This window comes from Diabrotica undecimpunctata, chromosome 8, assembly GCF_040954645.1.
Source record: "Diabrotica undecimpunctata isolate CICGRU chromosome 8, icDiaUnde3, whole genome shotgun sequence".
NCBI lineage: Eukaryota > Metazoa > Arthropoda > Insecta > Coleoptera > Chrysomelidae > Diabrotica > Diabrotica undecimpunctata.
The window spans coordinates 74,502,072-74,519,622 of record NC_092810.1 but is presented as its reverse complement, the minus strand read 5'-3'; the positions used below and the strand labels follow the sequence as shown (position 1 = coordinate 74,519,622).

Genomic DNA, 17,551 nt, shown 5'->3' with positions numbered 1-17,551 from the left:
TAAATTCTTTTGACCACCAAATTATTATTGACTTCGTTTTACATTCATCAGTTAAACCAAAGACCGAACAGATATTTCCTAACAAAAAATGTCTTCATATACAAATTTCTACTAATGACCTAGAGAATAACACCATAAACGTCTTTAAGAACTATATTCATCCAAAATATACATATGGTGTGTATTTCAAAAATCAGGACCAGAATTACATTTCCCAAATTCTCGAAGTATTACGAAATGTATTCAAAAATTCTGCTTACAAATTAATTCAGTGTAATAAAATTCTAAGAGACATTACTGACAAAGACGAACAACACCAAACTATTAGACAATATCATGAAGGAAAAATAAACCATCGTGGCATACTTGAAACAGAAACCAAACTTAGACAACTCTACTATTGGCCTACCATGAAAACCGATATAACGAACTTCATAAATAAGTGTGAGATTTATCAAACCAATAAATATGACCGAAACCCTCCACGCCAGAAATTATCTATTACACCAACACCGTCAAAACCAATGGAAATTATATTTTATGACACCTTATCTGCACAAGGACATAAATTTTTGACAATTATTGACACTTTCTCAAAATACGGACAAGCCTACCCACTTACAGCATTAACTGGTATAGAAATAACAAGAGCATTACTAATATTTATGTCTCATCACGGTGTTCCCTCTTTAGTTGTAATGGACAGAGGAACTGAACTAAAAAATTCGGTTGTTCAGGAATTTTTCGATGTTCACAAAGTCGAAACACATTACATCACCGCAAACAGTACCCAGTCGAAAGGTGCTATCGAAAGATTTCATTCCACTATTATTGAACATCTGAGAATTATAAGAGCAAAAAATAACAATAAAATAGATATCCTAAATGATATGGTTTATGCAGTATTAGGATACAATAATTCGATCCATTCTGTTACGAAACAGAAGCCAATTGATATACTGAATGGACATTTAAATTCAAAAGAAATATTTGATATAAATTTGGACCAAATTGTAATTAATAATTATATCCAAAATCACAGAGAAGCTACTGCAAAAATTTATAGATCTTTAAACGAAAAGCTAATATCTCAAAAGGAATCTACAATAGAACGTCACAACAAAGGCCGACATGAACCATTAAACTATTTACCCGACACTGATGTATACAAGAAAAACACAACATTAACCAGAAACAAACTTAATCCCAAATTTTACAAAGAAAAAGCTATCGCAGACGAACACATAAAAGTAAAGGTACACAGCAATAAATTATTACACAAACAAAACCTTAAAAGACCAAAAACTAACCGAGCAGCCTTGTTACAGGACGCTACTAATCCTATCGACCCTGGCCCTTCCTCCAGTAAGGACACAGGAAGTTCAAATAACTAACCTTCAAAATAATCCCGGAATCCTTCCATATAATTTAGGAACAGCAAAGGTAAAATCCCAAATACATACATTTCTTCATTACTACGATCTTTCCCCTATAGGTACCGAAATAGAATCTATAAGATATGCATATGATAATGTAACACTTGCAATTCAAGATGGCCTTAGTCATCATTATTTTCAAGAACTTTATAATTTTGACCACGCTCTACTCTTCCAACTTAAATCCGCTGAACAAAAATTCAATTCTTTATTGCCACCTTTTAGATCAAAAAGAGGTCTTATAGACGGTTTAGGATCTTTAAATAAAAGTATCTCTGGTAATCTTGATTCCAGTGACGCCTTGTTTTATGACCAAGCCATCTCTGATCTCCAAAATAATAACCAAATACTAGTTAAAAAAGTTAATCAACAAATTTCTCTGACCAAAGACATAATAGCAAATTTTAACGAAACAGTAACTCTTATAAAGAACAATCAAGAAACTATTTTTATGGGCATAAATAAGATACGCACATCTTTAAATAAATTTATATTTGATTTCAATGACTATTTGCAGACTAGAAATATATTAGATCAGTTAAATTTAAGCTTAAACATTATCTTACAGCTTTTAGATGAAATAGAAAATGCCATTACTTTTGCTCGACTTGGAATTTTACATAATAGCATTATCGATAAAAATGAGTTAAATTCTATCATAGAAATCATTTTAAAATACCATACAAAAAATGAAATACTTTTTCAAAATTTTAATGATACTTATAAATATTATGATATTTTAAAAACAGAAGCCTACTACTCTGAGACAAAAATTGTTTTCGCTGTTCACTTTCCTATTGTTTACCCAGAAATCTTCTCCTATTATCATCCTTATTCAATTCCTACGTCAAATCACAGTACCATCGTACCCCAAAATACCTTTCTGACTATGAATGAAAATTATTACCAATATCACTCACTGCCCTGTCTGGACCTGAAGCCCAATTTCTATTGTACTGATGGCGATTTCTCTGCTGAAATAGAGAAAGAAGATTGTGTCTTTCAATTATTGCAACTGAAGACTAGTTCCACAACTTGCCGCAGAACTCCCGTCCGAATATCTGAGAATGTAATACAACAAATTGATGATTCACATTACATTGCCATCTTCGTAAACCAAACTAAAATCGAGATGATATGTCAGAAAACAGATTTTACCACATTAAAAGGAAGTTTTCTAGTTTCCATTCCTTATCAATGCCAATTCAAAGTAGATAAGAAAACGTTTATTAATAAAAAGACAGTTGTCCAAGGCCAACCACTTCTCTTACCTGAGTTGAAAGTTTTTAATACTCAAGAAGAAGAAGAAGTTCCAGAAATTGTTCTAAAGGATATCCCTCTCGACAAAATTCACACAATCCAAAGGAATCAAAATCAAATTCGACCTGTGGTACTCCAGCATCTAAAGGAACGTCCCACAAACCATTGGACTACCATAGTATATATATATTAATAGTAATTATTGTCATCTTCATAGCCATTCACTATATTAAGAAGTTAAGAACACAAGAAAATCCACATCCAACATACGATGAACAACTTACGGAAGAAGATAATCCCACAGTTCCTGTACCAAATCCAAGAGCATTTTTCACTCCATGAAATATGCCAAGAACTCGCAAGGGAGGAGTTATGGGAGCCGGCCCTGTTCTAGCCATTCACCTAAGAGTGATGATCTAGGATTTGTGTTTAATGAACTTTGTAATAAAGATTACTTTGCATTTTTATATTATCATTTACCACTTCATTTTTATATAGATATGATATAATTCAGTCTGTTCTTAAACTTTAAAGAAGGGGCATTAAATCTTTATATAAAATTGTCCGATATTTTTCGTATTTTTGTAATTAATTAATAAAGTATTTGTTTTTTAAAAATAGTTTTGCCTACGGGAAAACTATAAGTCATGTGTTATGTATTCTTGAATAAACAGCTATACTAAAGATATCTAATGTTTATTTTAAGTCATATCTTACAAATATTACTAGTTGTAATCTTAGTGTATTAGACATCAGTCAACAATTGGAGAAGTTTTAGCAAATAGAAGAGGTACCAGATGGACAAGAGGTGCTTTCAAAGAATGATATAGAATGTGAGCAAATCTTTTAACAAGCGACAAAGAGGGCTCCTGATGGAAAATTTGTAGTTCATATTCCACTGAAGAAATCAGTAACAGCACTGGGTCAATCTAGGCAATCAGCATTAATAGATTTTATAAATTGGAACAAAAATTACAAAAGAATGAAAAGTTACAAGATTTGTATATCAAGTTCATGCAAGACTATATTGACATGGGTCATATGTTATTATCAGATAGTTCGTTGGATAATATTTCATATTACTTTCCACATCATGGGGTGATTAATGAAAATAGTGAGACTACAAGGCTAAGAGTGGTATTTAATGGTTTGGCCACTACAGACACAGGTGTATCTTTCAATGATTTGCAATATAATGGACCAAAAGTACAAGAAGATTTGGTTTTTATATTGTTACGATTTAGACAGCACTATGTGGTAGTTGGTGGAGATATCGCAAAGATGTATAGGATGATGTGGTTTGTTCCTGTGCAACGGTCCTTGTGCAACAAAAAATAATTTGGAGAGCATCACCTGATGCAGACTTAAAGGAGTATACACTCAACACAATCACATATGGAACAAAGTCAACACCTTACTTGGCAATAAGATGTTTAAGGAGTTAGGAGTTCAGTATGCAGAGAACAGACCTGAAGCTTCTCAAACTATTTTAAAAGATTTTTACGTAAATGACCTACTTACTGGTGCTGAATCAGCAGAGGAAGCGATAAGCTAGTGCAAGGAAGTGGATAAAGTTTTAAAATGTGGAGGTATGGAGTTGAGAAAATGGGTAACAAACAGTAAAGAGGTGCAGCTCGCATTGGCAAAATCAGAAGATGGTTGTGGTTCTGTTCAGAGAAAAAGACAAAAACAAGACACTGGGGTTGATGTGAGCATTTAAAGAAGACACATTGATATTTGCAATAAATTTTTCAGCTAAAGACAATAGACATACATACGAAACGATCCATATTATCAGAAGTTTCAAGGATTGTTGAACTCTTAGGGTTGGTGGGACCCTCAGTACTTTTGGCGAAACAGTTGTTACAAAAAATGTGGTCGCAAAACCTTCACTGTGATGAGTTATTGCCTTACCATTTGGAAACGGAATGGACAAAATTGTGGGCAGAGTTCTTAAATTTAAATAGTCTACGAATTAAAAGACTTGTGGTTTGCAAGAATGCTATAACGGTGGGCATTCATGGGTTTGCAGACGCTTCAAAATTGGCATATGGAGCTTGTGTTTACCTTAGAAGCATAGACCATGATGGATTGGTGACACTAAATTTGTTGTATTCTAAAGTGAGAGTAGCTCCATTGAAGGCACAAACAATTTCAAGACTTGAAGTCTGTGCTGTATTATTGGTATCAGTAGTTTAAGCGTCTCTTACACTGAAAATTAATAATATTTTTTATTGGACAGGGGTGGGGGTAGATTAAACTTGGCAAACCTACCTTATTCACAAAAACACCCTCGGTTATTAATTGCTAAACACAGGTTTACTATATTGTTATTTGAAATAGAACATAATAGGTTGCTGCATTGTGGCCCGCAGCAATTGTTAAGTACTATCAGAGAATTTTTGGGTATTGGGAGGACGAAACTTTGCACGGAAAGTGTATCGCAATTCTGTGAGATGTTTCCGATGCAAACCTATTCCTTTGGAGCAAATTATGGGACGTTTACCGAAAGACAGAGTAGAAGTATATCCTCCATTTTATGTAACGGAAACGGATTATGCAGGTCCTTTTCCAATGAAGACAAAACGTGGTCGTGGTTCACAAATAATTAAATGTTATATTTGTCGTTTTGTGTGTTTTTCAACTAAAGCACTTCATTTAGATGTGGTATTAGACTTAACCAGCTAAGCCTGGATAGCATGTTTTCGAAAGTGTGTCACACGACGGGGCAAACCACCTAAAATTTATTCAGATAATGGGTCAAACTATATTGGGGATAATACTGAATTAAAAGAATTACAAAACTTTTTGGAACAGGAATCACAAACAATTTTGGGGGTTTATGGGAAGCAGCGGTGAAATCATGTAAACATCATTTAAGGTGAATTTTGGTTAACTCTCCTCTTACATACGAGAAATTTACTAATCTTCTTGCACATGTTGAAGCGGTTCTATGAGATGGGTAGATGGCATCAAAAAAATAGTCGAAAAAAATTTGAAGTAGGTTGCTTAAAATAGGGTTGATGGCAGACAGTTAGTATAGAGATATCTTTACCCTGAGATGTAACAACCTTATTGTTACCTCTAAGGGCATAGGGTTCTCTTTTTCGAGCTGCAAAATTGTATATTCCCTTAAAAAGTTTAATCCTTTATCATCGAGCTAGTGTCTCAATAATTATAATGTTCGTTATTCAAATTATGTAATTTAAGGGTCATCTGACCTTATTATGTGTTCTACATTTAATTCTACATTTATAGACATTTTTCAGTAATGATGATCTCATCAGATTTAAACCGTTCTGAAAATATATAAATCTATTTTGAATATTTTACTTCATTGTAAGTTTTTTATATTAAGTATTTATTGCCGACTTTGAAACTGGACACATATACCTACATAATATTCAAATGATTTACGTTAAATTGAATTTATGCTTTATATTATGTGATTTAATACCATTTATGTTTGCTTTGTACAGTCGTTAATAAAGTTTTTTTGCATTCCCTTTATATATTTATATAGATACAGATAAATCTTGGCTATTCTTTTATTTTATGCTTATTTATTTGGAATAAAGTTCGTACCAAAGAAGACCTATAGTAAGGTATTATTTTTATTAATATACTACATATATACATACTAATATATATATATATATATATATATATATATATATATATATATATATATATATAATATATATATGTATAATATATGTACTTTTTTATACGAGTAATTATCGTGTTCCCTACTTCCCTAAACGCCCCTCCCATCATCTACAAGGACTGAGCAACGGTGCCTATGAAATTCAAAGTGTATCAATGACCTGTGACTACTTCCTAGTGCTTCGGTGCACTAGCACCTAATATATACATATTACGAGCTTGCAATACAGATAATAAAATCGGAGGTAACTGCTCAGATAAATAATATTTCAAATAAGAAGTTACCTCACCATGAATGGTTAGAGAATTTTTAAGATAACAGCTTTGCCTTGAGGTAAAGTTAGATGGTAAATTTTGTCAAGGATGTATTTATGGTAAAATGCACAAAAAAATTAGAACAAGAAACAGAAAAAAAAAATAAGAAGAACAAAAGGACCTGTGAAACTGATACAACCTACGGATATCTGTTGAGCATTTGAAAAAAGTCTGACCTCTACATTGTGCTATGCAAGGATGCTTTTAGACGCCATCTTTTCATAAGTCCAAGACAAATAAAAGATAAAATAAAAGATAACTATAGAAGAAAAATTAATAAAACAGGTATTGATAATGACTTGCCTATACACCAAAGCAAAATAAATGTGTTGAAATGAATAATCGAACTCTACAGAAGAAGTGCAGAAAGAAAGTAGATAAAAAAAAGTACAAGGTAACCTGAGGTTATAATAACCATGATGATTACCATATTATGATATAGAGAAAATAACTAATTCAATCGAGAGATGTAATTTTTTACTGCAAATAAAACTTTATCCAACTGCATTTTCATCAGTTATATTTTTTTGGTATAAAATATATCAATTGATTTGTTAAATCCTTACCATTAATTTATTAAATTACTTGAATTTTTAGGTTACGTGGGACAGTTTTGTGAATCTTGCGCTCCAGGATTTAGACACGAACCTGCTTTGGGAGGATCATTTATGCCTTGTGTACCGTGTGATTGTAACAACCATGCAGAAATATGTGATTCCGAAACTGGTAGATGTATTTGTGCACACAATACAGCAGGTGAAAACTGTGAGTTATGTGCCAGAGGATATTTTGGAAATGCTTTAGGAGGTAAGTAAGCAGTAAATTTGGTGTATTTCATATATCACGCAAATTCTTCTTTCTCATAATTTATTTTAAATGGCCCAGTTCTTTCTTATACGTGTGGTAGATAGTGACGAAAAGAAATGTGATTGTCAGTGATTGTTATTGAAAAAAAAACCCGTTATGTGACATCATCCATCTAAATATAATATCCATATATTCGCAAACTAAGGTCTCTAAATTGAACCATGCAAATATTTAAAGTAGAAACTATCGTTCGTTTTTTGCATTATTTGTGTTTCTGTTATTGTTACGTTCTCTACGTCGTTTTATAAGTCTTTGAAATATTTTCCTTATTGGTTTAGTTCATCTAATATGTCCCCCCAAAGAAATTGTTCTTTATGTAGGTATAAAAAATTTGTAACATTTTTTATGCTTTTCTTTTTTTTTTAATTTCTTTACTCTAATGTTCTTTAATGTGTCTAACTGCTTTCCAGTTTTATTTCCTATTTTGTCTACATAGCTGGTTCCTATATCATATTGATTGTGATCGTTCACAATCAGTGGGGCAAGATATTAGATATCAAATCCAGAAATGAGAAGGGAAGGTCAAATTTTATTAAGATAGAGCATATATTTACTATGTGTAAGCATACTGTAGTATATTTACCATATTTACAGCAGGGACTTTTCACTATTATAATTAGATTTGGTTTAATCGTACATACTTATTCTCGGTTTTACTATATAGGAAGTTTACTATATATAGTCCGAACTTCTCGATCGACAATGTGAAATAATTCAAAGTGGTGAAGTAAATAATTTATTGGCAGCTTCAGAATAAAGTACACTCGACGTAACTTTAAAAAATGACTTAACGTACTTAATGAGGTAAATATTCTGATTATACTACAAACCCAAGACTTTGAACACAAAAGAGTTTAACCCTAATATATAAGTTTTCAATAAAACAACAATTCATCAAAAAGACCATACCTTGTAACTTATACTTTGAACCGAGTGCTTACATATAATTCGCTTACATATAATGAAATTATTGACACATAATTTAGCAATTGATCTAATTTTACCGAAAGGTAAATAACCTCGTAATTAAACTATTGGAATATTATCTATTAAAGTATAGATATTTATTACAATAATATAGGTGAAATTAGAACGTAGGATTAATGTAAAATTACAAATTAGGGGGTTCAATTTGTGATGGAACAGGAAGCATGTCATGACAGAACAACTACTAAAAAGCTATTTATCTTTGAAATATGATTATATCGACGAATTATTCGAATATTCTGAACATATCATTACTAATAAGGAAGTGTGATAAATTAAAAAGCAATAAACACATTATGTTTACAGTGAAGAAGATAAAGCTGGAATATCTTAGTTATTTAGCGAGATTTAACACATATTGACTTTAGATACTTGTCTTTCAAGAAATATGGATGGATGGAAAGATGGTATTCAAGGGAAATAAAACTACGCAAATGATTTGGATCTGTGGAGGTTTTTAGAGTAACTACCAATAAAATATGACTCATACCTAATGTTAATAGTCAAAGTCTGCAATTAATCGTACAATAATGAACAAAAAAAAAACAGTGAACAAAATAGCTTCCATCTCGTCGGTAGTTAAATCTTCATTTTATTTTCTGTAATACACCTGTTTTTTACACTATTTAGTTTGTTTCAATTAATTCACGTACATTAAGGTCGTATTTATTTCTGATTTATGCTTTTTTTAAATTTAAATTGCAATAAAATACCACTTTAACATCATCACAAATATAGGTTACTAATATAAACAGCTCCATTCCCATGGCAGACATCTGGAAAAAAGTTAGAAGTGTTTCTGGCGTAAATTCTTTACCCTTAGTTACAAGATTAAAGTTTAACGGTAATCTTATAACTTCTCTACAAGAAATTGCGGATACTCTAGCTACTGTCTTTGAAAATCACTCAAGTAAAAACTGTGACGATTATTTCCTAAACATCAAGATAGAAAGATAGAAAAAACAAAAATTACCTTGTCCCAAGTGGAACCTAAAGAAAATCCTGTCTCGAAGTCCAGTTATTTACCAAGAGCTTAACTTCTCTCTTGATCACTTAAAAAATTTAAGTGCTGGCCCAGACGACATTCCGGTCATATTTCTTAATCACCTATTTTCTTCAAAATATTATCTTCTCAAATTGTTTAACTTTGTTTGGCTAAATTGTCTAAATTTCCATTTCTCATTTTAAAACCCAACAAACCTCGTCTCGATCCAGAGTCTTACAGACCGACTTATCTCTGCTGAAAAAAATAATAGACTTTCTAGGCTATTGTGGACTTTGGAAAAATCAAATCTTTTTATTTTCTTACGGTGCCCTATCCAATTAGTGGATGTTGGCGATAATCCTGGCATACTCCTCTCGGCCTTGTGTGGCTCTAAAGAGTGCATGGGCATCGAGGTTTATCCAATCCCTTATGTTTTTAAGCCATGAGTATTTCTTTCTTCCGATGCCCCGTTTTCCTTCTATCTTCCATTCCATAATATGCTTTAAGAACTGGTACTTGGAATTTCGAAATAGATGACCCAGATAAGCAGTTTTTCTTCTTTTTATTATTGGTAGCAATTCTCGTTCTCTGCCCATTCGATTTAATACTTCGACATTTGTTGTGTGATCTGTCCAGGGAGTTACTACTGGTCCACTACCGAGATATCTGAACTAGGGGATCTTTTGGATGTTGTTGTTGTTAACTCTTATACTTAATTGCATATTTCGTGTTCTGCTAACCACCATTACCTTCGTCTTGTCTATATTAATCTTCAAGCCCAATCGTTCTCCTTCAATGTTTATTCTATCTATTAATCGTTGTAGCGCTTCTTGGCTATCAGCTATTATGACTGTATCAGCAGCATAGCGAAGATTGCTAATAGTCTGTCCGTTGATTTTGATTCTATCTTCACTGTCACTTAAGGCTCTCGAAAATCGTTTCAGAGTAAAGATTAAAAAGGAGGGGTGACAGAACACTACCCTGTCGTACACCTTTTTCGATTGAGAAAGATGATGTAGATTCCAGTCCTACTCTCACAGATGCCACTTGATTCATATAAAGGTCTTTATATAAAATATATTCATATATTTTATATCAAATATATATTCATATAAAATCTTTTTATAACGGAACAAAATGGCTTTCAAAAAAGTCATTCTGCCATCGACAATATCCTTGACCTAGGATCTCCTTCTTGAACAGAAGGTATGTGATGTTTTCAATCTCATTTTTGGGTATCTCTTGAGTAATAGCATGATGCTAGGTCTGGCCAAAACATTGTCTATACATGGTGTTCGTGGACAAACTGAAGCAATTTGGAAAGGAAGTTTATCAATAGGTATGTGTATTTTATAAATAAACATATATGACCATTAATTACATAAACAAATTATTTTAAAAAAACGTTGTTATCTACCACTTTCCATGTTTTAAAATTAATTTCTCAAAATTCAATTTTCGATTTAGAAAACACTTTTTTTTACCTTCATAGAAGAAATCAAGAATTAAGGATTCAAATAAGTTGTGCTAACCAAATTTTAAGTTGCTAAAACGCGTCGTGAATACGTCTGTTGTTACAGCTGGCTCACTATAAAGGACCACATATTACTTAGTAAAAGGCAAATATGTAGAGCTGTTAAAATCTTATGAACCCATATTATTTTGATTTTCTTATTTCAAACAACGTATTTTATTTGCACCTCGTATAATTAGTAGATTCTGTTATAGAACGCGTTAACCTCTTTAAGTTCTTGTTGTACTGTAGCTATCATACTATGAAAAAAGTATGGCGTGGAAATAAATGGGGACCACAATGGCTGTAGATGATGGCTATATGGTCTGTATAATTTTCTGTTTGTTATGTTAATCTGTATATGCAGTAGCAGTATTTTTGAGAGCACATAATATTTCCATAAGTTTTTAATCTTAAATTGTTTCGTAATCTTTTTAGGAACTCCTAATGACTGCAAACCTTGTGGTTGTCCGGAAGGAGGAGCATGTATACAAATTGATGACGACTTGACTATGTGTACTGAATGTCCTACTGGATATACTGGTCATAAGTGCGACCTGTGTTCAGATGGTTATTTCGGAGATCCAATTGGTAGATATGGGCCACCTTCTCCTTGTGTTGAATGTGAATGTAACAAAAATATTGATCTCAATGCAATTGGTAACTGTAATACGACGACTGGAGAATGCCTTAGATGTATATATAATACTGGAGGAGTACAATGCCAAGAGTGTTTAGCAGGTAGTTAATTTTTTTAATAAATAAGGTATTTTATTTTATTTTATGTATTAGATTATTTACAATCGAAGACATGTTAAATATTTCTAATATACTGACCACACCCTTTTTAACGTGTATTCCGAGAATATATTTAGGGAGGCTTTAAAAAATCAAAAAGGAATTATACATTATTACAGTATACGATATGCCGACAATACAGTGATTCTAGCTAAAAACATCGACAATCCGCAAAAACTAATAAATAGAGTTGACGGAATGCAGAGATTAAGGACTGCCGAAAAACATCCATAAAACTAAATATTTGGTGACCAATCAACAGGATATGACCAAAAACTCATTGAATTTGGAAAACCGTGAAGAGTTTACAAGATGCTATGTATGGTCCGTACTTTTGTATGGACCTGAAAGTTGGACTTTTAACGTCGATACATACTAACTACATTTAACTACATTTTTTACTCAAAGGATAAATATTGTTTTAACTCTATACACACAATTATCATTAATTTTATTTGTTTTCTTACAGTAATTTCACTGTTAAATAAAAACTTAATATCTTAAATTTTTTAAGGTTTTTATGGCAATGCAGTAGTTCTTCCAAAAGGCGATTGTAAACCCTGTACATGCTATCCAGTAGGAACCGAAGCAGAAAAATCAGGTGCTCCAAATTGTGATCAAACAACTGGAACATGTTCCTGTAAATCACACGTTGTGGGATTTAATTGCGATCGATGTGAAGCTGGCTACTACAATATTATGAGTGGCGAGGGATGTCATGCTTGTAACTGTGATCCAATTGGATCTTACAACCAAACATGCGACCTTCTGACAGGTCAATGTTATTGTCGACCAGGAGTAACAGGGTGAGCATGTACTTATAGCTAATTTTAAACTGTAATAGTAGCTTTCTATCCATGGGTGGTAGTAATAGTTCCGCACATTACGTTAAGATATGCACATTACGTACCGTGGTTTCATTTAACGTTACACACGGTAACTGAAACCGAGGATAAAAACAAATGGTACACACTGCGTTAAATTACACAAATACTATAATTATTGACATTTAAAGTTTGTTTAGCAGTAAATGGTTGACTTCAATTAGTATCGACTATAAACATCCTGGGTTAACCGATAATAGTATAAAAGGCCGGTTTTTGGTAACAATGGTTTACCTGAGGTACAAGATCTTAACAACGGGCCAAGTCAAATAAATTTAATAATATTTATCACGGCACTAATTTAAGTCAACCATTTTCTGCCAAACAAACTTTACAAAATTGTATAATGTAATACGTAATAATGGAATACATTCTCCTTATAACCTACTAATTTGAATTTATAATGATGGGAACACAATAACTAAAAAATTTTTTGATTTATTTTTGATATTAGGTAGGTAATTTACTTAATATACTGGAGTATACGTCAGAAAAGTACTACACTACCCTATTTTACTATTTTGAAGCATACTTAATACAGCTTTAAAACCAGCATTAGAGAGTTTATTAGAGAGAGAGAGAGTTTATTAGAGAGAGAGAGAGAGAGTTTATTAGAGAGAGGGAGAGTTTATTAGAGAGAGAGAGTTTATTAGAGAGAGAGAGAGAGTTTATTAGAGAGAAAAAGAGTTTATTAGAGAGAGAAAGAGTTTATTAGAGAGGGAAAGAGTTTATTAGAGAGAGAGAGAGAGAGAGAAAGAGAGAGAGAGAGAGAGATACAATTCCCTTTATAACGAGAACTGAAATGGCTGACTATTTACCTCGTTATAAGCCGATCTCGATTACTTTTATTGTCAATGATATTACGTTAAAACAAAAAATCTGTGCTTACATTTTTTTCCAACTACATAATGTATAAAGCGTATTTTCAAGGATAACATAAACTATTGCTTCTGCAATTGGAAGAAGTCTGTCATTTTTAACTGCTTTAAAGTGTCCAGTATCATTCTGTCTATCATATTTTCTAAATAATATGTGAAACAGTTGTATGCTTCTTCATTTGCCTTTTGTCTTTGGAAAAAGTTTTTTACAACGTTTAAAGCACTTTCCACATCTTGTCTATTAGGACCTTCTTGCGTAGATTCACCACGATTATCTTCTACATCTTCATCAGTTTTGTCACTGACGATAACTCGCTCCGCAGGCGGATTTATTACTTCCGCGATAATTTCACTATCCATCGGAAGGTCACAAACAATGACGTCATCATCTATGGCAATAAATTCAGCAAACTCGTCATTGTTGAGTTGGGTTAGTTCTTGACTTTGCTGTTGTAACCTCAACCACTCTGTTACAGGATATTCATCTTCGTCCATGCTTTGTGGATGAAATTTATGGCATCTAATAAAGTAACAAGAGATTCACTACGGTTTTTCACATTATTCAGGATCCGCCTAACTAAAAGTTTTCCGTAGTGAACTTTAAGGGACCTTATGATGCCATGATCCATCGGTTGTAGAACAGATGTGCAATTTGGGTGTAAAAAAAGGAGTTAAATGTGTTTAAACCGTTAACTTTCGGATGGGCTTTACAATTGTCAACAATTAAAAGAATATTTCGATGTCCCAACTCTTTGTCTTTCTTCAAAAGTTCTCCACTAAAAATCTCCGTTGTCATCCACGATTTTTTATTAAATTGGTATGTGACAGGAAGCTGATTCACACCTCTGAAACAGATATTTTTAATATTTCCCAATGACGACTAACTTCCTTTTTTCGGAACCGGACATGTTGGCACACGCAAGTGCACTTACCCTTTCTTTTAATAACTTGCCACCTATACAACGTTCATTTTTTAATTTGAGGGTCTTATCTGGAGTAAGTTTAAAAAAAGTCCTAGCTCGTCGGCATTGAAAACATTATCGTCATTGTAATTTTGTCTTATTGTAGGCCATGATTTCAACCAGTTGTCGGAGACTTCTTTGGAAACACTCTTCGCTTCACCGCAAATTTTTCCACATGTAATTTCGTGTCTGGCCTTAAAACGGCTAATCCACCCACCGATGCTTTAAAATTTTCATCACCACCTAGCGCCTGCGAAAACTGTGTCCCTTTTTCTGGAAGCAGTGGTCCACTTATTGGAACATTCGCAGTCCTGTTTACGGTAAACCATTTGATCATTGCAGTATCGAGTTCTTTATTAGTTGCGGTACGTAGTTTTTTGATTTACCGGAAAAAGACCAACCTGCTTCGAAAATCTTGTGTTTATTTTTGAGCATGGTAGATAGAGTGGAACTTGAAATTCCTCTTTTACGACAAACTTCTGCTTTCTTCTTACCGTTCTCAACATCTTTAAGGATGTTAATTTTTTCTCCTAAACTAAATGCTTTTCTTTTAGGAGTCATAGTGTGTAATATATGGGACTATATAATCTGCAACGCAACTTTCAAGATGCGAAAGCACAATCAGGAAACAAACGATAAACATCTACGACAAAAACAACTGTGAAATGAAATTCTGGTGAAATTTGTTTCATTTGTCATGTTTTTAAGCCTCTTTACGTATTAGATGCGAATGTTCAAACCCCTACACTAACACTTGTGAATCATAAATTGTAAATTTCCGACAACACAATATCGGTCGGTAGATTAAACAGAAGAAGTTTATTGCAGGCGGCAGTTAAAAACGGTAATTATTTAGAGCCACGGCTAGGCCAAAAACGTAAAAAAAACAGGTTTTTCAATCTTATTTTCTCCCGTTATAATCAAATTTGCCTCCCTATAGAGGGTTATAGTTCAATAGAAATTTCACGGGACATCTAGTGTCCCTCGTTATAAGCGAAACCTCGTAATAACCGTGTTCGTTACAGAGGGAGTATACTGTATATATATATATATATATATATATATATATATATATATATATATATATATATATATATATATATACTCGTATATATAATAAATTAAAACTTCCAAAGATTCGTGAGGTTGCGGTCAAAAGGCCTAGTGATTAAAACACATATAGACTCTTTTATTAAAAGTCGAGCATTCGAAACTGTTTACTGTAATTAGTTTTATGACATTCTATTTGTAAAAAGTATTTCCTGAATGTTGAGATTAGAATAGTTTGCAAGCCATGTTAAAATGAAAAACAATATAATACATAATCGTAAAATACAAAAATTCAAACATATAATAAAACATAATGTGACAAGAAGTCAAATAATCAGTCAAAAACATCATTTTTCTACAGCCGTCCCAGAAATAAAACTTTCGGTATGATTTATTAAATCGAAAGTACCATTTTACACAGTACAGATGAGATAAGGGAAAACTACTAAAGCCGTTATTTATGAATTATTGCCGGTAAAGTCAAGGAAGAGGTATGAATTGGTCTACGATTTCTTTCAAAAATGGAGCAATGATAAAAATGTACATACTATAAATGAAGAACTCATTCTTACATATCTAATTGAAAAATCTAATATCTTGAAGCCATCAAGTCTTTGGAGCAATTACTCGATGCTTAAGTCCACACTTGACATTAAAAATAATATAGATATAAGCCGCTATCCAAAAGTTACTGTTTTCCTTAAAAGAAATTCCATCGGCTACTAACCAAAAAAATCGAAAGTATTGAATAAAGAAGAAATAGATAAATTTTTATCAGAAGCTGAAGATAAGATCTACTTAATGACAAAGGTTATATAATCTAATTTCTCTTTTTTTTATTATTATTTTTGTAAATTTTAGTTTGCATTAATACTTCGTTTGGCAGGTGCTTGTAGTCGTGAGGAGCTTTGCAAAATGAGTTTAGATGATAATATAGAAGATAAGATAACCATGTTAGTGATTAAAATTCCTAATTCTAAAACGAACGTGGAAAGAACCTTTGTGGCTTTTGGAGAAAATAACATTTCTTTATACAGAAAAGATTTGTCATTACGTCAAGCAAACATCGTAGATTATTTGTATATTACAAAAATGGAAGGCGTACTATACAACCTATTGGTATTTACACTTTTGGAAAAATCGCCTGCACTATTGCTGAATTTCTTAAATTACCGCATCCCAAAGAATACACCGGGCACTGTCTACGAAGGAGCTCAGCCACTTTACTGGCTGATAGTGGTGGTACTATAACTAACTTGAAAAGACACGGAGGATGGCAATCAACTAATGTAGCAGAGGGATACGTAGAAAATTCTTTAAGAAATAAAATTCACATAGTTTCACAGATTGAAAATGGCCGCAACCAAGTTAACATCTCAAAAAATAGTAAAAGTACTGACACGTCTAACACTAATTTCAATACTGCCACTTCTGTTAATATTCCTAACAATATTAATGTAAATAATTGTTATAATTGTGTTATTAATATCCATAAGTAGATTTTTCTAATGTTGAATTCACAACAGTAACTTTTAAAGTGTTTCATAAAAGTTCATAAGTAGAGTTTATCCAAATATTCTTTTTAACATACAAAACGGCTGCAGAAAAAATATTGTACGTAACACGATCCAAAAGTAATCTTACGAGACTCGCAGGATTTCAGAACTCGCCTACGCCTCTCCTTGGAAACTTCCTACTCTTCTCGTAAAATATCACTTTCGGAACTTGTTACGTAAATTACTATTAAAGTTTATTCCGAGTGTTGCAAAAGGTCTAATATTGACTGACTTGTTTTACAAAAGTAATTTCAACATACTTACCTTGTTTTTTATGTAGATGAATTAATATAACATAGCCTGGGTAAAAAACTGGACCTTAAATGTTATTTTATAGAATATCATATTGAAAAAGGCATTATTAAATAACTTCCTTATTATCAAATCTATATTC

At 32.4% G+C, this 17,551-nt stretch overlaps 1 protein-coding gene across 1 annotated transcript in view; it reads left to right on the top strand.

Moving 5' to 3' along the window:
* Positions 1 to 17,551, top strand: part of LOC140447701 (laminin subunit gamma-1-like) — a 318,345-nt gene that overhangs the window by 283,976 nt on the left and 16,818 nt on the right. Inside the window, exons 9-11 of the mRNA XM_072540499.1 lie at positions 7,275 to 7,484; positions 11,468 to 11,770; positions 12,342 to 12,633. Coding sequence (XP_072396600.1) covers positions 7,275 to 7,484; positions 11,468 to 11,770; positions 12,342 to 12,633 — 805 coding nt within the window. The remainder of the gene's footprint in view (positions 1 to 7,274; positions 7,485 to 11,467; positions 11,771 to 12,341; positions 12,634 to 17,551) is intronic.